Source organism: Taudactylus pleione, unplaced genomic scaffold (assembly GCF_031769625.1).
Source record: "Taudactylus pleione unplaced genomic scaffold, aTauple2 ptg000069l, whole genome shotgun sequence".
Taxonomy (NCBI): Eukaryota; Metazoa; Chordata; class Amphibia; order Anura; family Myobatrachidae; genus Taudactylus; species Taudactylus pleione.
Window position 1 is genome coordinate 6,022,392 of NW_028284471.1, and position 26,138 is coordinate 6,048,529.

General features: G+C 44.5%; 1 protein-coding gene across 1 annotated transcript; it reads left to right on the forward strand.

The window, feature by feature from the left end:
• Positions 1–26,138, forward strand: ASXL1 (ASXL transcriptional regulator 1). The gene is made up of 12 exons (XM_088467098.1): positions 1–309; positions 9,864–9,946; positions 10,994–11,102; positions 19,266–19,377; positions 19,721–19,791; positions 19,887–19,980; positions 20,289–20,426; positions 20,502–20,662; positions 21,025–21,121; positions 21,205–21,310; positions 21,955–22,453; positions 23,338–26,138. The coding sequence occupies exons 1-12, from the start codon at positions 253–255 to the stop codon at positions 25,240–25,242; spliced, it is 3,432 nt and encodes a 1,143-aa protein (XP_088323224.1). The 5' UTR covers positions 1–252; the 3' UTR covers positions 25,243–26,138.

The following is a 26,138-nucleotide window of genomic DNA, read 5'->3' on the forward strand; positions in this document are numbered from 1 at the left end:
GTGTATTCAATCTCGCGAGCAGTGCTATTCCGCTGGTCAGCCAATACCTGTTGTCGGTCACATACACGTGATTTCCGAGGTGGGGCGGAAGTGGTACCCGTAGTGCATTGTGGGGAGTGTGGTTCCGGTTTGTAGAAGCAGCCCGGGCCGGAGCGGACTACAACTCCCGAGAACACCCCCCCCGCTGTGTTCCATCCGCAGATAACAAGACTACCGTCGAGACCGCGCCGAGCTCCCCGCTGACCGGACACCATGAGGGACAAACAGAAGCGCCGCAGGGAACGCACGTGGGCCGAGGCCGCCAGGATGGTACATACCGGGGAGAAGGGGGCGGTACATGCGGGTGGGGAGTGGGGACATACGGGGCCGTCAGCTGAGCCTAAATGTAGTAGGCGTCCCTAGGTTCCACGGCTGCTGCTGCGCCGCACTGAGCGTGTGTTGCTGCTAGTACGTGTGACTCCCCCGCCCATTGTCACTCTGGCCTCCAGAAACTTCACATTCAGCACACGCAAATAAATGGCATGATCCCATACACCAGTGCACACTCCATGCTGGGAGTTATAGTCTTCCAGTGCCCACCCACGCGCCACTGTGCAGACTGCGCAGAGATTTGGTCTTATGTTCCCACAAAGCTTTAAGGATTTTTGCACCGAAATACTGGCAACTATATTTTGAGGCGGAGTGGGCTGGGCAGTCGCCCCCCCCTCCCCATTTTATTGTGTAGGGGGCAGCGGATACATGTGGTATTATACTTAGGGAGGGGTCAGCGGATGCACTTAGCCCTCTGTTATGTGCCTCTGCGGTGTCTGGCGCTGCACGCTATTGCTTCTTACACTCAGCAATCTTTACTATTTTTCCTGCGCACACCTCAGTGCGTAAACATGAGCGAATATTCAATGCAGCAGATGGAAGTACATGACTTAAGGTGCCTACACACTAGACGATGTTATATTGTGTACGATTTCCTCCTTGAACTGTCCCTAGCACCTCCCCGGCAGTCGTGGGCACGGTTTGGTGTTAGACTGTCCAAATTGACCCACAATCTATCGTGCCTCCTATTTCCAGTGCATCGTGACTGAAATTGTCAGATCTCACCTGCAGGAAGATGCGATGTACGCGCATCGGCTTCGTGATCGTGAGTGGACACTCATGATTAGGACATATTTTACACTATCTTTCTTTCCGATGCGTTGGAATCAGACGGCTTGTGTAAAATATTGCCTAGTGTGTAGACACGTTTAGAATTGAATAGTCACAACAGTGAGTTATATGAGGAGGGCCCAGTGGAGTTGCACAGTAATGGAGTTGGTTACACATATGGTATTCGGGGAGCAGGGAAGGGGTGGCTTGCACAAATGATGTGAGAGGGATATGTGGCAATGCCGGTGGACCGGGGTGGCGTGGAATTTGGTCTTGCGCTCCCATAAAGCTTTAGGGATTTTTGCTGGTTACTGGTGAACTAGTTGTCACTGACTATTGCTTGGCCAAGCCAGCAACTCACCAACTGTAAACCGACCCTCTTTACCAGTTCAGGTTAACACTTTTGTTAGCTGATAGAGGTCAGAAAAATAAACACCAGTGTTTTTTTCCTGTGCCTCAGCTCTGTGAGGCAAATGTATGTGAAAGGCTAGTGTATTACGTAATCAAATCTGAATGGTTCCTGCAATGCACCTCCTAATGTGCAAGCTAATACAAGACTTTGCTCCTTGAGGGACTACTTTTAAAAATAGCAAGTGCAAAGCTGCAGATTTTACCCTTTTTCCCACATTGGGTAAGTGTAGCTGGAAGTCAGTCGTTAATGATATCACATTTGTTGCTGATGGTATCTAGTTATACTTTTCTCCCATGTGTCGGTGTGTGTATATATATGTGTGTGTATATATATATATATATATATATATATATATCTCTATCTGTCTATCTAGTGCTGATAGCTGGAAAGTTGTGTGCACCCTGAACCTCTGCTTGGCAGAGAAACCAACCATACAATGATTTTTGCACCTATGAAGCCTGAGCTCTACCCAGGAAGATGTACACTGTGCCTAGATAAGATCTTTCTTAAGTTTGATTTAGTGGCACTGCTATTTTTGAAATGGTTTAGCTTGTGAATTAATTGTCGTCAGTATTCTTGCAGTGTCTGCTGGAGGGAAGAAACTGGAAATCTCACCGTTTTGAATCGTGATGCATCTTTAGCTGATGGTTGTGGGTGCTGTATCCCAAAATCCCCTATTTGGCCTTGTGAACAAATAAAAGTAATTTACTTGGATTAGGTAATCTTTCAGGATGATTTAATATCTAGGGACAGAAGAGACCAAGATCTAGAAGCGTGGCCATAGAGTATGCATAACCTGGGCCCTCAAGAACAATTGAGTCCCTTGTGGGACTCGGTTCACTATCAAGTAACGAGTCAGGTGAGATTGGGGAACATCTAAAGGCCCCCATACATCAGCAATCTGAAAACCACAATTGAACAATTTGAAGATTTATTGCCCGATTTTAGGATTTCCCAATCGAGCAATCTGCGCCCATACACTACAGATCTTTTTCAGTGATTTGCAGATCGATTGCAGCAAACACAGATCTGGCAATCTTGAAAGGCTCCATCATTTTCATGGTAATGGTCTGCAAATCTGGTGATCATGACCATACACTAGCAATCTACAGCCCCAATTGATCTGTGAAATCCAACATGTTGGACAATCTGATTAAACAATTCCAATCACTTTTTGGTTGCAATCTGTGAAGCCCATACATTGCAGATTTTTATACACAATCGATTGCAAATTGCACGATTGCTACAATCCATCTCTGATGTATGGGGGCCTTTAGAGCATTTAAAACTGAAGAGTTTTATTTAATCAATTTAGCTAAATCATGGGGATAGAAGATATGCTAGGCCAGCCACTACTTTAAGATTCACCATTTATGACTCAACAAAGAAAAAGCAGACTGTTCATAGAACAACAGGTTGTTAAATATCTTATAAGTGTCTGTTTAATCCTAAAGGACCTGGGTACACACTGGCAGATATATTGGCCAATCAATTGATCGGTCAATATATCGGGTGCCCGTCGGCCAGTGTGTACCAGCGATGTGTTTGTGAACGACGTCGTTCAGATATATTGTGTCGGCTGTGCTGCAAAGCCGATGCCCAATATATCTGCCTACCGCTAGTACAATTGCTGCAGAGGCTGCGGCGAGGGGGCCGCAATACGCTCCCCGGCCAGTGGGATCCGCGGCCAGAAGACAGATGATGGTGGGGTCAGTGTGTATGAATAATCATCACTCGATCTGCAGATATATCTGTTAAGTGTGCACCCAGCTATGTATCCCCTTTGGAATAAAGACTCTTCTATATGTGCCTGAAATTGATGCAGCGGCAGCCTGCCTGTCTGAAGGGACAACTATATCATTACAAGGTATAGTTAGAAAGGATCTGTTGATAGATAATTAGAAGGTTGCTTTAAAAGAGATGTAATATTAAGTTGAATGTAGCTATGGCATCAGTTTCCAGAGCACTCAAATCTTGAGCAGTGACCCTTCATAAGGATATGCAAGAGGAAAAAGACAATATTTAATTACAAAAATGAGTTAATACAAAACAAGAACTTGGTTTGTGTGAAGCTTCTCAACTAAAACTAGGTACACATTGGAGCGATGTCTTTAAGATTTTCCCATTTCGTAATGACATATTTTGCAGTGTATGCTCCCGCGGTTGCATGCAACGTCAGGTTTGATGTGCTGCACATCAAACCTGACAATATCGCAATAGGCCCCATTCAAGTTAATGAAGGATGGAAGGAGTGGTCGTTCCGTTGTTCATAACATCGCTTTAATATGTACCCGCGGTACAATATGTCGGCCCGACATATCTTCCCGTGTGTACCTAGCTTTAGCATTTAATTTTCATCCTGAAGTATGTCTGTAGCAGCGGTGGCCAGAAGTGCTTTGGGACCATGGGTGGCAGTCCGCATTCAAAGACTTTGAACTATGCTTCCAATTGTGGAGGTTTTCTGTTTGGGGAAAATAGCTGAACACAATGCTTCAAAAACAAATGGTAAATCCCATCATTTGCCACAAGATAGAAAAATACTACATTATCTTCTTCCAACAATTCATAGAAGCACAGAGTCGCAGCCTAGTGTCTCTAGCACACTGTGGGGGCAATTCAAATATTTTGCCGACGGCTTTTTTTTTTTTTAAAGATGCCCAACGGAGCAATTCAATTGTTGCGCCGGGATTTCTGCTTGCACCCTCAGGAGGGTGCGTACAGAAATGTGAGAAACCCCCTGGTTAGGGCACGCTATCTGCAGTTAGCGTGCCCTAACCAGAACTTTAGACTTGTTTAGCAGTTTTACATGGCTAAACCTGGGGCGAAGAGGGTGATAATTAGTGAGCGCCCAGCACAATTGAATTGCAACACTGGGCGCTCATTAATTATCACGCCTAAAAAAAACCAACAATTTAATCGCCCTGTGAGTAGTGTTTTGCTGCTATGCGAATTAGACGCAAAATTTAAAGAAAAAGACTGTACGCTACACCTCTCTGGGCGTCTGTCACATGATATTTAGATGCTAGATGTAGGAGTTTCCACAGAGCTGAAGGCATTACAGGACAATCTGCAGTCTCTTAGAAAAACAGTTATACCCCTTTTACACCAGAGCTAAAACCCGGGTTATCGCAGGGTTAACCCGGGCAGCTCCCTGGTGTAAAAGGGGAGAGGGTTGGATTGCCGGGTCAAGTGACCCGGCCATCCAACCCAGGTAAATAGCAGGGTTTAACACGGGCGTAGCTCGTGAAACCCTGCTGTGAGAACAGCGCACTCCGTGTCACAATGACCTGGAGTGCGCTGCAAGTCGGCCGATTGGTCCGGCTTCAGTGGCCGTTGGAGATGACGTAATCTCCAAGCGTCCACTTTCATGCCGGGAAAGCCGGGTCTATGCAGTCACGACTCCGGTGTGAGTGGCGCCGACTCGGGAATATCCCGAGTCGGCGCCGGCTAAATTCCGGGTCTGATCCGGAGTTGGAACAGAGTTCCTATCCGGGTCAGACCCGGAATTTTGGTGGAAAAGGGGTATTAATTGCTTCCTGTTATACAGAAGAACACCTTTTTACCCCAAGATCTTCATGGTAGAAAAAGTATGATGAATATTTCAAGCAGTTACAGATCTAAGAAGGCTTCATCAATTCATCTATGCAAGACTTTTTCTTTTGAAATCTGTATAGTCCATTCTACATGCAACAGAGAAAGGAGACTTCCTTTCTTCAATATATCTTCAAGAGGCATATATACTATACAAAACTCTATTCTATATCCCAACATCAGTTTCCTAGATTGTTTTTAAATTGGGACACCATTTCCAGTTCACTGTACTCCTATTTGAAATTCCCACTCCTCCAAGAACCTTCTTATGGCCACTCTCAAGCCTTGTAGTGCCTTCTCAACACCTACAATTCTTGTAGGTTCAAATAGATAAGTGTAAGGCATATAATATGTTTGTCAGAAGAAAAATTGCGAAAATTCAGCTTTTAGCTTATCTACCGCAATCTCTGCCATCATCAATATGTATTCTTCGTTGGGCAAGGTGCCATGTGGGAGATCTTCAATTTAACTGTAATCACTTTAAGAAAGGTCATCTAACAATTCTTTATCAACTAATCAAGCTGCCAAGGAGTACGTCAAGAAAAATAAATTAAAGCTAATAATTTATTAGTCTAGTATGTGTTTTTATTTTTTGTTATTTGATACATGAGTGAAATCACATTGGCTGGCTGTGATTAATGAGGGAAGACACATGGGAGTAGCACAGCATATATGATAAACTAGATGAAGTACCTGGCGTTGCATGGTTTTAAATATTCAAGTTATTAAGTTATGCATGACATTCCAATTGCCACCCCTATGTGAAGTGTTCATCCAAATCCATCCAGTGGAGAGCCCAGAAAAGGCTCCACCAACGGGAGATCTGACCATGACCTCAACCCCCAAGTATGTCTTCTGGGTTCCAATGTTATCACCTTAAAGTTTTTGTCCAAATCCATCCAAAACAGGCTTCCAGGATCAAAGTTCTGCTCCAGCGTACACCAATGGGAGGTCTGACTGGGACCCTAACCAGCTTAAAACCTGTCCAGGATCCAACTGGACGACCTCGCGTTGGTTTTATCCAAATCAATGCAGGGTTGTCCGAATGCATAACCAGATAGTCAAACAAACAGGCCAATGAATATTATATTCAAGATGGGTGGGTTGGTGTAGGACAGCGATTTTCAACCTTTAAGCCTGCGGCACACCGAATAAGATTTTAAAATTGCTAAGGCACATCAGTCCCCCACTGGAAAAATACACATAGCCCCCATGGGAGAAAACACTCACAAATTGGCCCCACACAGGAAAAAGAACAGACAATTGGCCCCCACAGAACAAAAACAAACGTGGTATCTGGTGATAAATGAGGGATACTGCATGGGAGGGTATCATCTGTTGATAAATGGAGAACATGGGATAAAACTGGTATGAGTGGGTTGTCTTGAATTCAACAGTCCTCACCATTGTTTGGTCAGTGGGTGTTTGTGATGTGCAGACAGTTATCAATTAGATTGGTACCAACAGAACATATGTGCAATTTAGTTTGTATTGGCTAAGGCAAATTGTTTAAGAGCCTTATTGTGGCATGTATTTTTATATTTTTTTAATTTTATCAGTAACTTCAATATTGCAGGGTTTTCACACATCATTGTTGTGAGTGTATGGAGCACTAAACATGTGGCCAACTGCTGTCTTATTGAAACCAGTCCAAAAAATGTGAGAACATATCGTTAGGTCGTTTATATTGTCCATTTTTTAGCCCCTTTTAACCCCCATCCCCCCGATATCGACCAGGTTACTATAGGGACCCAGGTCGTTTGGGGGTTGGTGCTGAGCTGGATGTTCGATAACGATCATCCAGCACATGCAGAACAATCAGACAACGATATCTTTATCATTGTCTGATCTTACTGTGTGTATGCACCATTAGGCTGTTTGTTAATTTGTTACTTTAATCTTTCGAGTATTATCCATTAAACGCTTGCAGTAAATACTTTTAAATTAATAATTTGTTTATACTTGCCATGGATAGTATTGGTTATAAATTATAGTATTACTACTGTCTATTCTAAAAGGTGGCCATCCTAGTGCCCTAATTTTGGGTACACACTTCAACGGCAAATCATTAATTCAGCCAACTGGCTTTAAGCTGGGTACACACTGGGCGATATATTGTGCGATTTGTCACGAGCGTGTCGACGGGTGTGTACTCTCGATATGTCTTTGAACGATGTAGTTCAGACACATCGCATCGGCTGTGCAGCACATCTGATATATTGGTGCATCTTCTGGTGTGTATGGGCAACCTCTCAATCGCCCGTACACATGCTGCAGGGACCCGGCAGTGAGTAACCACGCAAATTGAAATTCCCACCCAGTTGTGACGTCAGGCCTGACACATCGGGCAGATGATTGGTAAGTGTTTATGTACTTAACCATCATCAGAATCGTCGACCTAGTGTGTACTCAGCATAACGATTTGGTAAGGTTATGCACAGACTATCTTGTGCATACACACTTACCAACCTGTTGCCCTTCATATCTGGTCAGAAGGACCAGCTGTGATGTTATTGCTGGTTCCTGTGGCCAGAATATAGGGGCCTATCCATTAGCAGATAAATTGAATGATAGAACGATATATCGTTCAATTTATCTGCTATGGATAGGCCCTGAACGATGACAGATGCGCACTCCCGCGGCCTATAAATTGAATCTTTCATCTCTCCAACATGTTGGTCAATTATCGCATATCGCTGACAGATATTAGAAATATCTGGCAGTTTATATGCTGTAAACAACGAACGATATTAACAGCAGCTACAGAGAAAAAAAATCCACTCCCGGAATGATGTCATGCAATATCGTTCGTCTTTTGCCAAAATCTATCATGTACATGACAGATATCATTCAGCACAGCCACCGGAATTTTCAAGAGATATCTTGTCATTCATCTCTCAGAAATACATATGCTAATGGATAGGCCCCTTATGTATCAATCAATCTGTCGTGTGCACACACTAAAGGCGGGTATCCACTTACAGATATGCAAACAAGAACACGATTACGACATTGCTGTCGTGCTCTCGTTTGTATATCTAGTGATGTGCCTAGACTGAACGTTCACTCGTTCAGTCCAGGCACATCTCTCATCCCCGCACATGCTGAACCTGACCAGATCGTCAGGTTGACCAGCATGTACAGGCGATGTCAGAAGTGACCAGCGGGCACGCGCATCGCTGGTCGCTTCTGACCAAAACATGCCCGATGCATGCGCGATTTGTAAGCGATTGCACGATAACTACGTCTTTATCGTGCAATCGCTTGGTTAAATCGCTAAGTCGATACCCCCCTTAACAGATGTGATGCACTATATCTGGAAGATATATCTGCTGTGAAGCACCGCTGTTGCAATATATCTGTGAAAGAGGTCTTTCACAGAGATAGTGTACACACTGCCAGATGGACCGAAAGATGTATCTCCTAGTGTGTACCTAGCACAACTGTTAGATCTAATAATTGTCAACCTGGCTTGTGTAACTTCCCAGACCCTTGTTTGGTAGCTGTAATGGCTACCTGCATTAAGATTATTTCTTGTTGTAGGGGGTATTCATTTATGTCTACATGACTCTAAAGCTGGGTACACATTAGGTCAACTGGTCTATGTGTGTACTCAGCTTAATGTTCTGCTTAGCCTTTTGCAGAATACTTCTGTGAAATCTTCTGCATTGGGCTATTAGTACTTAATGGTTCTTGTTTCTAGTGTTCATTCTAGCATCCTGCACTTGTCACAACCCGTGCAGTTCCTTATTCCTGCCTGCGGTGTTGCTCTCTGCTCTGGTTCTTCTAGCACACACAGGTCTGTATGTCAGCAGTTTGTTAAATTTGCTGAATGTGCTAGAAGCACTAGAGCAGAGAGCGACACCACAGGCAGGAAAGAGGGTTGTGACAGGTGCAGGGTGCTAGAATGAACGATGTTGCTTCATTTTTACCTATGCATGCTCAGTACAACATGTTTAAGTAAATGTTGCTATTGATCATATTCCTTATTGCAAATTGAGATGCTGTTCTTCTTGGTTGACAAGTCTGGATTGTATTGTGCTTGTGTGTTGGCAGCTTAGACGGTAAGCTGCAATGGGCAGTGACTGATTTGAACAACTGGCGTCATTGGTGTTGCTTTCTAAAAATAATAAAATGTTCCTCACCAGTAGCTATAATATAATGTAAAACTCAAGCACTCACCACCACTACCACACAAGCAACAACTTGCGCTTTATGTTTCTGAATTAGTAGAGCTCTTTTAAGCACTGTTCTGTAAGAACTTGGCATGATGTTGTGATGAATAGTATTATACTTCTAAAGTGGCAATGTCGCTCTCCAAATGGACTTGGAGCATTTTTTGCATAAGATAGTGGGGCAACAGAGCTGATGGTGGGGAAAGTGCGTGTGGCTGCTGTAAGGCAAGAGCATTATCCAACAACAATATTGAAGCAGCCATTGCATCTGGCATTTCTGTGCAGCCATCAATGGTATGGTGCAGATGGAATGCTCAGTATATAGAGACTAAAATCTATCTCCCAGTCTTCAAATCTTTTCTGCATGAATTCTGCCTACTGCGACCCTGTTATATTTATGCCTTGTTTTCCCCATTGTGGTACCTTACAGATCAATGGCAATACTCATTTTATCAGCATAAGTTTTCTGCTATGGTCGTAGTTGCAGGATCCTGGTGACTGATGATGGCTTGGATTAGAGAAATGACCGATTCTCTCTTTTTCAGGTTTTAGAAAATTACTCAGACGCACCTATGACTCCAAAACAGATTCTGAACGTGATTGAGGCCGAGGGACTGAAGGAGACAAAGTAAGTTGGCTGTGAGCAGAAGGTGCGAGTATGTTATGTGACATGTAATGAACTGGGCACCGTTCTTTTACATTTTATTTTTTTTTTTGCATGGTTTTAATGCCAATATGTGGTTTTGTTTGTCGCAAAATGTAAACTGTTCCTTAAACGCTGTCAGGGTCTTGTATTCACAATATAGTTTGCCATTACAATGGAAAGATGAGGTAAACGAATATAAATAGGCGTGAGGAGAAGAATCACAGAATTTGTGAATGTCATCAGTCTATTACATATTTCTCAATACGGCTGTAAGGTTATTGTCTATGGAAGATCACATTTACTTTTTACCAATTTGTTGTTTTTTTTTTATTTCAAGTGTATATTAAATTATACATATGTATCCTTTATTAGGATCAGTAGTTTATTCCTGGGACATTTCTAATATATTATTGTACTGTACTTGAGAATATTTTTGTGGGCTGGCATTAGTTACAGGAGTTGACTAAATACACTCAGATATGATGGAATGGATTGGGTAGGCATTGAGGAAAAGGTCATGTTGCTACTTCATAGCTCCCTGGTAAGACCAAGCCTCAAGTATTGTATAGAGTTATGGAGGGCATGTAGCCAAAGTCATAAAATATATATATTAGTGTGCACACTGAATTTGGAGGAAGAAAGACTGAAAAATAACGAAAGGAATGATATTCCTACATGGAGTGGTCTCCCAGCATTTGTGGTGGGGACTCGTACAGTACAAGAATGTTCTAGAACACATATGTTGAATCTAACATCTGAATCTAGTAACAATACAAAGGCAGGCTAGATGGAGCTGTATTCTTTTCTAGCATAGTATTCAACATTTCTAATGTCAATTCTGTGGTCATTTCTTTCTATTCAGTGACCATTTCTTTGTTTTCCTTTTTTGCATATCCACCTGGCACCTACAGAAGGTAAGGATAGCAGAAATGCTTGGGGTTTGGGAGGTGGCAGTGTTAATGGCTGAGATGGAAGCAAGTCTATAGGATTTTCTAATGAAGCTTTTATTGTGGTCTTTTGTCCATATAGCGGATCTTCCCCACTTGCCTGTTTAAATGCCATGCTACATTCCAACTCCAGGACGCGAGAAGCCCTCTTTTACAAGCTTCCAGGGCGCATCAGTCTCTTTACTATGAAGGTGAGGGAGGTTACTAGTGGTTACATTGACCCATCTAGTTTAGAGATGCCATACACAAGCATTTTCCTTTTCTCCAGCATCCATATTGGATTCTTTGAACGTCCTACTAATTTTACTTGGTATATAGTCCCACCTGTAATAGAGCTTCTAAAATGTCTCTTTAGTTTGAGGTTGGGATTCAGAAACATTTACTTCTGTGGAGGAACTTTGGTCTCTTCCCCACTCCCTATGGTGCCTTCATTGGGATTCCATAGACTGAGTATCCTATTGTAAATTGAGGCAAACATGCCTCTACATAAGAGGGAGCAGATGTAGATTGTTTTTAATGGCAAAGTATTAGGGCTCAATCCAGTTGTCTGCGATGATCTCACTGGTGCAAGTCATTGCAACAGTCACACTTGACGGCAACCCGAACTCTCACAAGTTTGCTCTGAGCCCCATGATGGCAGCCCGAACTCTTTGCTCGGAACCCCATAGGGCTCCGAGCAAAGTTGTGCGAATTCAGTCTCTGAGTGGGCCGTGAGGGGTGTGAGATGTGGTGCAGTTGCTGGCGATTTAACGCCATGGCAATTATAACTCGCACCCCTCGCAGGCAGTTGGATTGACCCCACAGGGGTGTGTTCCCCCCCCCCCCCCTTCCCCGCTGCCTAAACCGAAGTCCCCCGGGGGGTGCCTAACCCTCCCTCTCCCTAGCCTAACCCTAACCTTCCGGGGGGTGCCAAACCCTAACAACCACCCCCCCCTTGCAGCTGTCCACTGCGGCGCCCAGCATCCGCTCGACCGGGATGCCGTGCACCGGTCTTCCGACGTCGGGCAAATGACGGGCGTCTAGCTTTAGACGCCTGTTATTCGTCCCTAGTCGGAATAAAGCAGTCTGGAAGCCGATGGTCGGCATTTAGACCGTCGGGTTCCAGACTACACCCAACCCCCCCCCCACCCCCCCAAAGAGCCCTTCAGAAACTAGAGGTATTCTTGAGCTGGGTACACACTATTAGATATATCGGAAATTGTATCATTCCAACAAATATTGTGCGGATCCACGTGTAGTGTGTACATCTGACTGCGAGTGTACAGCAGTCATTCACGGCATAGTCCCAACAGCTGTGCTGCACAGCAGATGGGACAGTGCGATGAGCCTTTACCTTCTATTTTTACCCTTTTTTTTTTTTTTTTTTTAATATACTGTACATTTATTGCATATTGTTTTGACCTAATGCAACAGCAAAAATGTTGGCCATCAGTACTTGTTAATGAAATTACAGGTAAGTCCTATAATATTTTTAGATGTAGAGGTGTTTGGTAGTCTTAACTCTATATAGAATGATGATGCCACCTGTGGTGGAACTGCAAGTCCTGCCATACCTTGGCGCCCAAAAACATGTAATTTCTTCTTCAGGGTCGACAGGGTTGACCTTTTGGGTTTAGGTTGGGAACCAAATCCGGGCACCACGCAGTTAAAGCTTTCAGCTCCCAGGATGCACTGGGTCTTCTCTCCCTACAACCCCGCCCCCAAGCCAGGGGCACCTCAGTTTAAGTTGGTGCCCGGCCGGAGTCGGTCACCGTTATCGCAGGGGGACTGATTAGCAGCCCCTAAGCTAAGTTTTGTGTTTTTTTTATTTTTAGATCTCTTCTGAGCGGCAGCGTCGGACTGTCCATTGGACGTCCAAGCCGCTGCTCCTCCACCCCGCCGGCGCCGCGATGCCAGTACAGATCTGGGGATCGTGGCTGGACCCCAGAGTCTGTGCTAGCCGTGCTCTGTGGGATCCCAGGACTGCTGCCGGATCGACGGGGAACAAGTAAGATCGTGGGTCACCGCTTGTGGTGACCCGCGGGTATATGCAGTCTTTGCCTCTGGTCTCTGGGGACAGACCGGAGGAGCTGGCAGTGGCAGGCGGGCACCCACTCTCAGGAGGCATACCCCGCGTGTACACTAGACCACCAGGGACTTATAGTTCGGCAGCGGGAAGCCGGCGTCCCGATGGTTAATAGCCGGCCAGGGCTGGCAGCCTTCCCTGTTACAGCGGCTCCTCCCCGCAGCTCAGCGCGCCTTTCCAGCCTAAGGTCTGGCGTCGCTGAGCTGCTTCCTCCGTGGACCACGCTTCCTCTGAGGCCTCTAGCGGCCATGTTGTCTCCGGTGCATCGCAGATCTACTAGGACAGCAGTTGGTCCAGTCCCCCTGCGTACCTGGCCTATTGGGTCAGTGTACACAGCACTATAACCTTCCCAGACACTGAATCTGGGCAGTTGAATGTAGTGCCATTTGCAGTATATTCTATGTAATGTTTATGTATATATATTTCTGCATTGTATGTGACTTCTGCTAGCGCTGACTGTCTGTGCTTTATTCTCTCACCTGTCCGTTCGTAAAATCATCATCTATCCCTTATCTATACAATCTGACCTAATACAGGTGTACCTAGGGTGGTTCTGAGACCTCGTGTATATATATACTTGTCAATATTTGTGAAGTTGGTCACATACTGTTGCGTGCTGCACGTTTCCATATTTTAAGTGGAACTGTGTGTTGCATACGCTGATAGTGGGTCCCTGCAGCTAATCTTAGCGCCAGTCAGGACCAGTATAGTGCTGCTTGATATTTCCACAATGAATGTTAGTCAGATATGTCTGACCAGGAAATGGAGCACAATACTGTACCCATTTTTGCTTTCCTGCAAGTCATGTGCTGCAGGTGTGAGTATGGAGGATTTGACTCAGGAAGGGTTATGTCTAAGGTGCCATCGGGTGCCGGGCCCCTTAAAGGACCCCCCTTGGGCGGTTTGTTTCTCCAGACCCTGGCCTCCATTGCGGATCGCCTGGTGGCCCCCATGGTTATAACCCACTTGGGGTTACTGCAACATGCTACCCTTCCCTCTCAGGGTATCTCGCAGTTCTTACAATTTCCTCAGGTACCACAACAGTCTGTCTTTTCCCTTGCAGGGATTACCACAACAGCCACCCTGGGTGTATGTTGTTTCTAAGAAACACAAGATGGTGTAATAAATGCCCTGTGGTTACTTCCCAGTCTGCACTGCTGTCTAACACAGTCAGCTAAGGGTGAACTGGATGATGTCGGACTCCTACTCCTTTCACTCGAGGGGGAGCCTAAATCAAGTATTATTATCCCTGCTTGGGTGCTGGTGGTCTAGTCCATCCTAGTTATAGAGGATGTCGAACCTGCACCTAAATCTTATCATCCTCCGTTTAAGCATTAAAGTGTCTTCGGCTGTTTTTCCCCCTCTCTGACCAATGTGTGTATCACATGGCGGTGGTCTGGCAATCGCCAGTTAGGAGGTATCACAAAAGCGTTTGGCCTCATGCCCATTCCCTGAGGGTCATTGCAAGTAATTCGAATCGCCTTGTCTGATTAAGAGCGCTACTACACCTCCCATCCCTGCCCGAACGGATTCTACGGATACGTAGGTGGTAGCTTTGCCTGAAATCCATATACTCTCAGGGGCTGTTGCCTGTCCAACCATGGCTATCGCTTGGATGGCTAATGCTATTGAGAGATGGACTGATGCATTTGTAGACACTTTTCCCTCAAAAACTTCAGGGGATCAGATGTCTCTTGCTGCTCACATTCAAGATGCAGTTTTCATATGTTGGAGTAACAACATTGGATGCCAGTCTCCTAAACTTCAGGGTTTCGGCCGCGACTGTATCTGCCCACCATATCCTATGACTGCGCTCATGGAAGGCAGTGGTGGACTCCAAGATAGTCCTTAAAATGGATTACCCTATATGGGGAGATCTTGTTTGGCCCTGACCTTGACAAGATTGTAGCAACGTTGGCAGTATCTCAAACGGCAATTTCCACCTTCAACTGCTTCCGCTGGAAGGCCTCGGACTACATTTGTTAAGTCCTTTTGTCCTCATGGAAAGTCAGTACTTTCCTAGGCTGTCTACCTCCACGAGGGCCGCCATACCCTGAACCAAGCAGACCTGGAACTCCAGACGGCTTGCTTCTATACCTGAGGATAACCCTTCAGCCTGACGGGACAGGCCTTCATCTGGGGGAGGCCAGAGTGAGATGCCATCTTTTTTAGTTCGCCAAATGCTGGTGTCAACCCACCATGGATGCTTGGGTAAGAGAGATTGGTTCTCTCATGGGTACGCCCTTTCATTGCTCAGATGGCCTCCCCACCTGTTTTGCTACACAGGCCCTTCTGCAGACCCAAACTAGGCCTTACAAATCCAGAAAGCTATACAGTCCTTGATGTAAGCAGGGGTTAATATGCCAGCCCCACTATCTCAGCGAGGGACTGGTGGTTGTTCTACTTTATTTCTGGTTCAGAGGCCGAATGGTCCTTATGGACCTATCCTCAATCTCAAATCCCTGAACCACTTCCTGAAGGGTGCCTAGGTTCAGGAGGGAACCCCTACGCTCCATCTGAGCTATGGAACCTGGGGACTTGTACCTACATGGTACCTATTTAGCTCTATCATCAGCTGTATCTCAGGTTTGCTGTGCCACAGCAGCACTTCCAATTTTCAGGTTCTGCCCTTTGGACTGTCCACAGGCCCACTGGGGTTTACCAGATTTGACTTTTATGACAGCCCACTTGCTCGGGGTATCCGACTGCTCCTGTCTCTGGACGGCCTCCGGCTCTTAGCAAGATTACCAGGGTACTTCAAAGCCATTTCCGGTTAACCGTTGCTTTCCTTCACAAGCACGAATGGTTAAACAATTGGGAAAAAGTCCTCCCTGAATCCCTCACAGGGTATTATTCATCTAGGACCCTACTGGATTCTCAGAATCGGAGAATCCTTCTGACGTCAGATTAGATCTCCACTCTTCAACTACGAGTGCGCAGATGTCTCCACAGTCGACGAGTGTCCTTACACTCAGCATTGCGGGTCTTGATATCCGTGTTGTCTACCTTTGGAATGGTGGAATATCCTAATTTCCATTCCAGGCTCTTACAAAAATCTGGTCCTTTCCAGGTGAAACGGGTTTCTCCATCGGATCAATGTTCAGATGATTATGCTCTCCCCGGAGGTGCATCTGTCTCTATCTGGGTGGTTATGGCCATCTCATCTAACCAAGGGTCACAACTTTTTGAATCCCGGACTGGGCACTCCTTACAATGGACGCCAGTCTCCGGGGCTGGGGCGCAGTGACCGGTCCGCACTCCTTTCAGGGCCGTTGGACGTCGGTCGATTCTACTCTTCCATTCACCTTTTTGGAACTTCAAGCTTTCTTAGAGCCATCACTCTGGCCTAATGCATACTTCACGGTAAACCTGTAAAGGTTCAGTCCTATGAGGTCACAACAGTGGCTTACATCTAGGAGACACTCGAAGTTGGGCAGCAATGACAGAAGTGTCACCTCCCGGCCAGCTCTGCAGTGTTCATTCCGGGAGTTCTCCATTGGGAAGCGGACTTCCTCAGCCGTTACGACGTGCATCCGGGGACTGGTCTCTTCGCCATGAGAGGTTTCAACACCTAGTGAGCAGATGGGGCCTCCCAGAGGTGGTCCTCATGGCCTCCTGACTCTTATCACACACTGCCGGTGTTGGGGGTCCAGAACTAGATACCGAAGCAACCTCCGGTGACTCGTTGTCAGTGAAGTGGACCTTCCAATTTGCGTACCGGTTTCCTCCGGTCTCCCTTCTTCCTCGAGTTCTTCGGAAGTTCAGTCGAGGCGGAGGTACGGTCCTGCTGGTGGCTCCAGATTGACTCAGACGTCACTGGTACTTAGTTTTTCGGAGTCTCTTCATAGAACACTCCGTTCCTGCTGCCTTTGTCAGGACCTGTCGTCTCAGGGTCCTTGCCTTTCTCTGGACCTGGATCGTCTGTCTTTGACTGCATCCCTACTGTGGTCCAAAGGATTCTCTGGCTCGGTCTTCATCGGGAAGTTTTGAGCGCATAAGCCAGCTTCTGCTGGGATCTTACACAGAGTGTGGCATACATATATCTTATGGTATCCTACTTGTAGCTATGATCCTCAGGTGTTTCGGATTTCCAGAGTTCTGGCATTCCTTCCAGCTGGATTGTCTAACCCTCCGCCTGGCCTCCCTGACAGGGTGGGTCTCTGCACCGTCAGTATGGTTCGCACGTGGAAATGCTCCGCTCCCGGCTCACTTTCTTCTGGCGTTTGCATCTGCCAGGAGAGTGTCTGAATTGGGAGTGTTCTCATGTGGCTCCCTCTTCTGGAGATTTCACCTAGATAGGGCTGTGAGTCGCACTGTGTTTCTTCCTGAGGTGGTTTTTAGGATCCATATTATTTGGGAACGTATTGTACTGACATTTCAGTCACCAGTCCTACCGACTGGTGGGATCTTATTGACTGTGGTCCGGGATCTCGGAATTTACGTGGACCATACCAGTTCCTTCCGGAAATCAGACTCCTCTTTTGTGCTCTATGGATTTAAGTGTAGAGAAAAAAGACTTTTTTGGGGGGGGCACTCAATATGTGTATTAAAGTATTAAAATGTAACTTTTAATAAGTATAAGACTAAAAATGTAGGTTTACAAACCAAAAACAACAAAAATATATAGATATAGCAATGGTTGCCAATAAAGGAAACCATAAAAAAAACATACAATCATAAGTAATTCTGAATGAAGGCGAATATTAAAAGGCAAAGGATTAATCCATTAGTGGTATTCTGACAGTACCTGCCTAAAGAATGTTTGTACACTCGATAATGCGTAAATAAATCTGCGTAATAATGATATGCGAAGGACCAAAAAATGTAATCCGTTAGCGGAGCGGGAAAATACTGTACTTTCAATGTGTGTATGCTTTCTTTTTAGGAGAGTCTTTTTTGATACATAGACAAATACAATGGTTTCTTATATATGTATCAGAAAGGACCCTCCTAAAAAGACGGCATACACACATTGAAAGTACGGTATTTTCCCGCTTTGCTAACGGATTTAATTTTTTGGTCCTTCGCATATCGTTATTACGCAGATTTATTTTCTCATTATCAAGTGTACAAACGTTCTTTAGGCAGGTACAGTCAGAATATCGCTAATGGATTAATCCTTTGCCTTTTAATATTCGCCTTCATTCAGACTTATGATTGTATGTTTTTTTTATGGTTTCCTTTATTGGCAACCATTGCTATATCTATATATTTTTGGGGTTTTTTTGTGTGTAAACCTACATTTTTAATCTTATACTTATTAAAAGTGAAAGTTTAATACACATATTGAGTGCCCCCAAAAGTTTTTTTTTTTCTACACTTATATGCTAGTTTGTTCTGACTCTGGGGAGCACCGCCAACTCCATAAATGTACTAACCAAAGTTTTTGGTGTTACAATTCCAATTAGTTGGCTTCCTGAACTATATATATCAATAGCGACATATTAGGGTGGTAACAAACTCTATATCCAAGGATAGACGGCAAATAAACAATCATTGGCTAGTTTGCTTCGTATGGCTTTCATAGGGGCCAACACACAAAGGCCTTTCTGTTTCGGCTTTTGTTGATGCTTATTCTACTCCGGCTGTGGGCTCCTCGTGGACAGCTCGCTGTGGCGCCTTGGCTGTTCTGCCTTGCAAGGTGGCCACGTGGTCTTCTGTCCAGACCTTTGGATACCTTTGCCTCTCGGGATACTTCCTTTGGGTGCCGGATTCTACTCTCAGCGCAGGAGTGTCCCCACCCTTACAAGGACTGCTTTGGGACATCCCCAAGGTCAACCCTGTGGACCCTCTATGGACCCTGAAGAAGAAAATAAGAGAGATGGTAAGAACTTACCTTTGTTATCTCTTTCCTCGAAGTCCACAGGGCACCTGCCCTGACGCACCTGGCTTCATATGGGCTGTGTTACTGGTCACCGGTTTCCAGTCTCCTTCTCTGTGAGGATGGTTCTTGTGTGTTCCAGTGTTCTCTTTCCTCCTCCGGCCTTTGGCTACTTACAAACTGAGGTGCCTCTGGCTTGGGGGTGGGGTTATAGGGAGAGTGGCCCAGTGCCTGGGAGCTGAAAGCTTTAACTGCGTGGTGCCCGGATTTGGTTCCCAACCCATACCCCAGGGTCAACCCTGTGGACCCTAGGGACTTCGAAGAAAGAGAGATAACAAAGGTAAGTTCTTAGCATATCTCTCATTTTCACAGTCGATAGAGTGTCAAACTTAATGTATAATTGTTCATAAAATCATTTTAAAAGACTGTATCTGTGTGGACTCAGCCATTTCTGTTCTATTTTCATAGAAAAATGCTGTGCAGTGGTCCCGGGTTGTGTCGCTGCCCGAGGATGGAGACACGGAGGACACTGCGGATGAAGAAAGCAGCCAGTGGACTGAAGGTAGCTCTGTGGCTGCTGGTGAGTGCTAGGTGCTTGACAATTAGGTAATGTATGTGTACATTTTAGCAGAGGAAGAAACTTTTTATTTTATTTTTCAAAACTGTCTTCAGCCAATGGCTAGAACAAGCACACCTTAAATCGCCAGTCAGCAACTCCTGGAACTGATCTTGCCTATTTCTGAACTCTAAATGATATGGCTGGTTGTCAGTAAACACTTTGGCTAGAAATCCTCCTTTTTATTTTGTCAGTAAACATTTGGCAACCCTTCCTGTGGTAATGTATTACAATGAACATGGATGAATTTGTGATAATAGGCACTGCTAGACATTGGTTATAGTTTATGTTCTCTTTACCTCTGTAGCAGTTGAGACTTCTGTCAATGCCTCCTGCTCTCGAGAGTCTAATGCCCGGGAAACAAGATCTCTAGTACAGGTGCGTATTGCTTTTCTAAGGGCTGTTTGCTGCTGGCATCCACTTTTTTTTTGTTTCTCTTTTCTTAATATCCTCCTTGTTATGATTTTGTTTAGGCGAATAAGCAGAAGAGAAGGAGTGGGGTCCTGCTGCCCCGTGTTGTGCTGACACCCCTCAAAGTAAATGGGGCTCATCTTCCATCAACTTCAGGTGACATATTGTTAATTATTTTTTTAAATATACTATTAATAAACATTTATTTTTCATCCTTCATTGTGTTGGGGGCACTTAAAGGGATGACTCCCGCTTAGATCATATTGTGATGACAAAAGAGATTAATACAATGCAATTCCAATGGATGAATTCGCTTGTGAAGTAAAAAGGAATCCCAAAACATGACATTTTAACTCAGGATAGAAGCTGGAAACCTGTTCTGGACTTAGGATACTTTTATTTCCTATTGACTCTCTGTTTAAACCAAGCCAACATTTTATGTATTTTCTTAAACTTTGTCTCAGGCTTGTCGGTCCGTCACGTAGAGAGCGAGTCCTCCAGTAACCGTACCCTTGGGGGCAGTCTGACTTTTAACCGACATGCAACTTTAAGTGGGAACTCTACACATCACCTGCGAAGTATCAAAAATGTGTCTGCTCCAGGTTTGTTTCATACCCTCCCATTTGCTGAGAACATATACACGAATGCCTGGTTTTATAATACATGTCTTGTCACAGGACAAGTAAAAAAAAAAGAAGAGGAGATTGATTTTGAGACACCTGGTTCTATCCTTGTGAACACAAACCTTCGTGCACTGATCAATGTCCGGACATTTAATGCTCTTCCTGCCCATCTACAACAGCAACTTTTACTTCTGCTCCCGGAGGTGGACAGACAGGTATTATTTTTTCTTTAGAGTAGAGATCCCATTTCCTGTTAAATATAACCCCCTTCATCTCAGTACCCTGGTCCCCCACATTTCTTTCTTTCTTTTTTTTTTTTTTTTTTTTTTTTTTATCAAGTTTTTTTTATTGATTTTCAAAGTTTCCATAAAAGGAAAAATAAGGGGGAAAAAACAAACAAAAATACAAATTTCAAGAACCTATGAGCATGGCAAAAACAGACTGTAAAATTATGGTAACAGGTTATTTTGACAGAGTTTATAAGAATTAAAAATAAGGCAATATCTGAAATCGGGCAAAACCCACATTTCTTTTTCATTAGTTGTTCTTACTGCATTAACCTTGCCTCTCTGTGAAGGTCAGCCCTGAAGGACAGTTGCGGATGAGTGGCAGTGCCCTCAACAACGAGTTCTTTGCTCACGCATGCCAAAGATGGCGGGAGAGGCTTGCAGATGGTACGTGCCAATAAATGCCCTAAATTCTGTTAATTTTACTGTGTAATGAGACTCTTAACGGATTAATGTACTGTTAACTGTAGGTGAATTTACTCCTGAGATGCAGCTGCGAATGAGACAAGAAATGGGCAAGGAGAAGAAGGTGGAAGACTGGAAAGAAATGTTCTTTGAAGATTTTTACGGACAGAAGTAAGCAGTTCTTTTGGATATATTTTGGGTTTTGTGCATGCTCTCTGAAGCTGCTTTTGTGGTGGGATTGTGTAGGTAGAGGAATGTATTTTATTATTTTTCAGCTTTATTCTGTGCTTTTGATAGTATTGAAAAAATCTCACATTACATTTTGAATAATCAAAAGTATACATGCAGCTGTTCTGTGTGGTGCCACTGACCTAGATTTAGATGAGTGGGAAGTGGCTGGGGATTTTCTGGAAATCTATTAAAAATGTGGGAGAAGAGAACTGACATTCACCCACCTCCTTTTTCTCAAAATTTAGGTTAGGTTATTTACTGATATGGTAGTGGATAATGTTGAAATGTGAGAACATCCTTCCAGAATAAATATTTCCTCATTCATGTACAAGTTGCTACAGCTAGACGGAACCGGCAATTCACAAGACAATTCCATTTACAGACTTTTTTTTTTTTTTGCTAAAAGTGCCTGTCTGCAATATCCCACACACACACACACACACACTTGCAGCATCATCTACAATATCTTCATTCATGACATATGTTACTGCTATTAGGAGCTTTTTGTAGAAGTAAACTTGTACACGTCAGTATTTCCTGTAAATTTGTTAAATTTAATATATTTTTCCCTCTTATCTTTCTAGACTTGGATTATCTGAGGAGCTAGGTTCTGAGCCAGAAGATACATATGATCAATCTGAGACCCCCTGTGTACAGCAACCAGTACAGCGTACAAGCTCAGAGCCTGGTTACGATGAAGAGCCTGTTCCAGAGCTTCTGGGCAGAACTCGAAGGAGTCTCTACAGAAACAAAGAGCGAATCCAGCAAGCCCTCTCAACTGCTGAAGTCAAAGCCACCTCTTCAGCTAGCGCAGAGGCAGTGGAAGCTAACAGTCCAGTTATGAAGCAGAGATTGTTCCCCAGAGATGCAGGAAGCCTCCCCTCCACCTCTGAAAGAGTCCCAGAGCTTCATCCTGAAAATTCTGAGCAGAAGAGAGAGACCACTGAACCAGAGACCTCCAGCCCCTCCATCGAAAAGAAGCCACGAATGGAACAGCGTCAGTCCTTTCGTAACACAATTCAGAGTGTTCACCCCGAAAAGCCACAGCCCACCAAAGAGGAACCAAAAGTCCCACCAATCCGGGTATGAGGCGAGCCTTATCTTAACTTTAAAAATAGAGGCAGCTGTTATGTAGGTTGAAACACTATTCAGCCTGTGAAATATTTCCACTTAAATCTAAAAATCTTGTGCTGATGATAAAACAAACAACCTAGCTTTCCTTGGGTGTGCTGTACCCAGGTGCCACAGATGGCTTTATCTCCTTTTACTTGAAATAGCTAGAAACGGGCCCAGTGAGAGAGTACAATACAACCAATAGTGTTCCCACTCGACTGAGGGCGCGGGCAGGGAGTCTCTGTGCGCTCCCCAAAAGAGGGAGTGGCCGACCATGGTGGCGTTCCCAGCACTTACGGAGGTGCTGGGCTTCCCCCAAGTTCTTCCCTCATGATGAATAGATGCCTTGCGCATGCGCACGGCATCTATTCACCCAGCAGAGATCGGTCATCGCAACTTTTGTGCAGAAGGAACAGGGCGGGCTGTTTTTAGCGGGGTGCCACTAAAAGGGCAGGGCGCATCCTGTCCACCACCACATAACTGAACCCAAGGATGACAGGTAAGCACAATTTACTTAACTTTACTCAATTTTTTATGAATTTCTCAATAATAAACTTTTGGCTTTGGGGTACTGTGAAAATAATGGTGATACTTTAGGGTGCCATGATTCAAAAAAAGTTTGGGAACTACTGCTCTAGTGAATTGCTAGGCTAGTTTGTATTCTCATGAACATTAATCCAGACCACAAAGTGGCTCCACTATTGTGAGCGTACAATAGGTACATTGGCCGTATATATTGGTTTTATATGTACTTAATGAAGTATCCTGGTGTCACATGAGCATGTTTGGTTTTGGTAGAGAATTATTCATAATCTATGGCATTGTTATTTTTCGCCTGTCTTCCCTCTCTCCAGATACAGCTTTCTCGGATCAAACCTCCCTGGGTGGTTAAAGGTTTGCCAGCTTACCAGATCTGCCCCCGGATCGTCCCAAACACTGATCCCACTGGGTGCTGGACTCGTTCCTGCTCGTCTGTTGACAGTCAGACCTGTGGCCCTCACTTCCAGACCTCCATTGGTGGAGGTGGAGGCCCAGGAGGAGGTTACAACACAAGCAAAAGAAACAGACCCAGAGATTCCAAGAGAAGTAGAAGATCCGCAAAGAGAAGACATCGAAAGAAACCAACAAATTGCTGCAGAACACAATTACTGCCGTCCTCTGCAGTGAAGGAGACCACTGAGAAACAGGAAGTACCACGTGTCAAAATCAGTTGGATAAGGAGCTCTCCAGAAGAGCAGGAACACATCTGTGACTCTCTAACCAAAGAATGGTATGCCACCGAAGCGGCTATTCCTAAAGGGAGTTTTGCTTCTCTAGCATTGGACTACAACCCTACTACTGAAAAGAATGCAGATGTCTGTGATAAAGGGGTGGACACAGAGGAGGAGAATAAAAGAGGTGATCTCTTAACTGCTGAGAGAATAGTGACTCCACCTGTCGATGGATCAACAGGACATGGGCCTGTTGGACAATACTATGAGACTGTGGCATCTGTTCTTGGTGATGTATCAAATACTTTTCAGAACAGAATTAAACCGGTCTCATCAAGTTTGAACGAAAAGGAGTTCTCTGAAAAGGAAGGTGACAGTGTGCTCATGGAAAGTCATGACCTGGACCTTGCTGGACTGCAAGAATCCCCAAGTTCACCTGTAGTACATTTCCAGTTAGTGGAAAACCTGCAGGCAACACAAACCTCACCAATGGGACATCAGTTAGCAGTATGTACCAGTGACGCCTCAACTTCTAACACAGATTGGGTCTATGTGAGTAATCCTTGCTCTAACGGGCAAATTCAGGAAAGTGTCCCTTGTCAGATGGTCAACATATCAAAGGATCTAGAGTTACAGGAGCCAATTGAATCTGACCCATTGAATGGTGCTATACAAAACCAGGCAGAGTCAATGCAGGAGCCGTCACTGATCCATAACTCTCCATCTTGTGATAAATTGTGGGAGGACATACCCGTGCAGAAAAAAATCGTTTCACTTCGAAAATGGGAGACAGACTCTGTAGTTAGTGATTATAAAGGAAACATGGGTTCTTTACAGCCAAAAGCTCCTCATTCTGTACTGAACAACATTCCTCATGAAGAACTTTCTGAATTCACTACCTTGCCTGCCATAGATGCAGATTCTTTGGCTGGTAAGATTAAAGATGAACAGGGAAGTTCTTGCCTGCAGTCTAGTTTGTTGTCTTCTGAAGCAACAACTCCTGGCAAGGGATCGGGTGTTACAGGTAACCATAGTCCTACTGGTGTAGACCCTTGTACATACTCAAGCCCTTCCCCATGTAAGGAGACTCCGCTGGGATGTCTAGAGAGCTGTGGAGAGCAGGAGCGCTTTCTGGCTGATTCTACAGAATTAATCGATAAGGTTCCTTTGTATTTGGATATGCCTTTCATTTGCTTTCCAAAGGAAGTTGGGGTCCGTGTACAGCTGCCTGTAGGGTTGTCCTCTCTCTCTTCCCCTCACAAAATGAAGAATACTTTATTTGGGAAAATGTCAAAGCAGTCACAGGAAACGTCCTATTGTTACTCTGCCGGTGTGCGGCTCTCTGGGTTTCCCGGGGACTATATGGTCGCTGGCAGCGCGTCACTCTCTGTGGAAGTATTCACGGAGCACGATAGTGGTGAAAAAGTATCTCTACGATGTTCTTGCAGCTTCAAAGCCATGACCATGTGTGAAGGATGCGGGGCTTTCTGTCATATTGACTGCATAGGACCTTCCAAGCTTTGTGTTTCGTGCCTTGTCATAAGATAATAAATGATGGCTCTGGGACATTATATAGTTTAGTGTCTGTATTTTCATAATATTTGAGCCTGGAAATGTTTATATGTATTATGCTTAATTTTGTTAGAGATTAAACTGCTGATTACTATTATTCAGCTGTTTATTGTGAATAAAGATCCTATTGAAGGGGCAGTAATGCTAAAAGGTAGTGTTTTTTTTTTTTTTTTTTAATGGAACTAGGTCTAACGTTCTATTTACCAAGTATGAGAGATTCTTCACTGCTCGTAGTACCAGTACTTGCTGTGGTTTATGCAGTCTAAGCCCAATTTCATGGCTCTTTGTCACATGTGCACCTGTACTATCCTGCACATAGTAGGCTGTATAAGCACCAAGCTCCTGTCTTGCGAGAACAATACATTTGTACAGCAGATCTGTTTTCATATGCTTACATAGCCTATTCTGTGACCAATGCAAGTTTCAATGGCTGACATCCTTAAGGATGTTTGTGTTCCCTGAAATATTTCTTTTCTGGGGTTTTTATTCATTTATTTTTTATTTTATCCCATAAATAAATAAATTCTGCTACCTTATGGCTGAAAGACCATATTTAAATATACCTGTTTCTCTGCTGCAGTATGATTTGTTATACAGTAACTGAATTAGTGCTTACCAGATTCTGTTGAATAAAGGAGGGATAGAAGGGGATGTAGTCGGCATCCCGGCTTGTGGGATGCCGACTGTCTAAATACCAAGACCGAAATACCGACAGGTTGGGAACACGGCACTAGTATCCCGACTGTCTGCATCCCAAAGGTAAGTGTCCGGGTGTTATTGGGAGGGTTAGTGTTAGGTAGCAGGGTTAGGCACTGGGTAGGGAGTGTTAGCATTAAGGTGCGGGAAGGTTAGGCTTAGGCACTAGGGGAGGG

Bases quoted from the DNA above. Each gene is read 5' to 3' on its own strand.
- ASXL1 (XM_088467098.1), top strand. From the start codon at position 253: ATGAGGGACAAACAGAAGCGCCGCAGGGAACGCACGTGGGCCGAGGCC. The intron at 11,103-19,265 runs GTGAGGGAGGTT...CTATTTTCATAG, and splicing joins TCAGTCTCTTTACTATGAAG to AAAAATGCTGTGCAGTGGTC. The intron at 19,981-20,288 runs GTGACATATTGT...ACTTTGTCTCAG, and splicing joins TCATCTTCCATCAACTTCAG to GCTTGTCGGTCCGTCACGTA.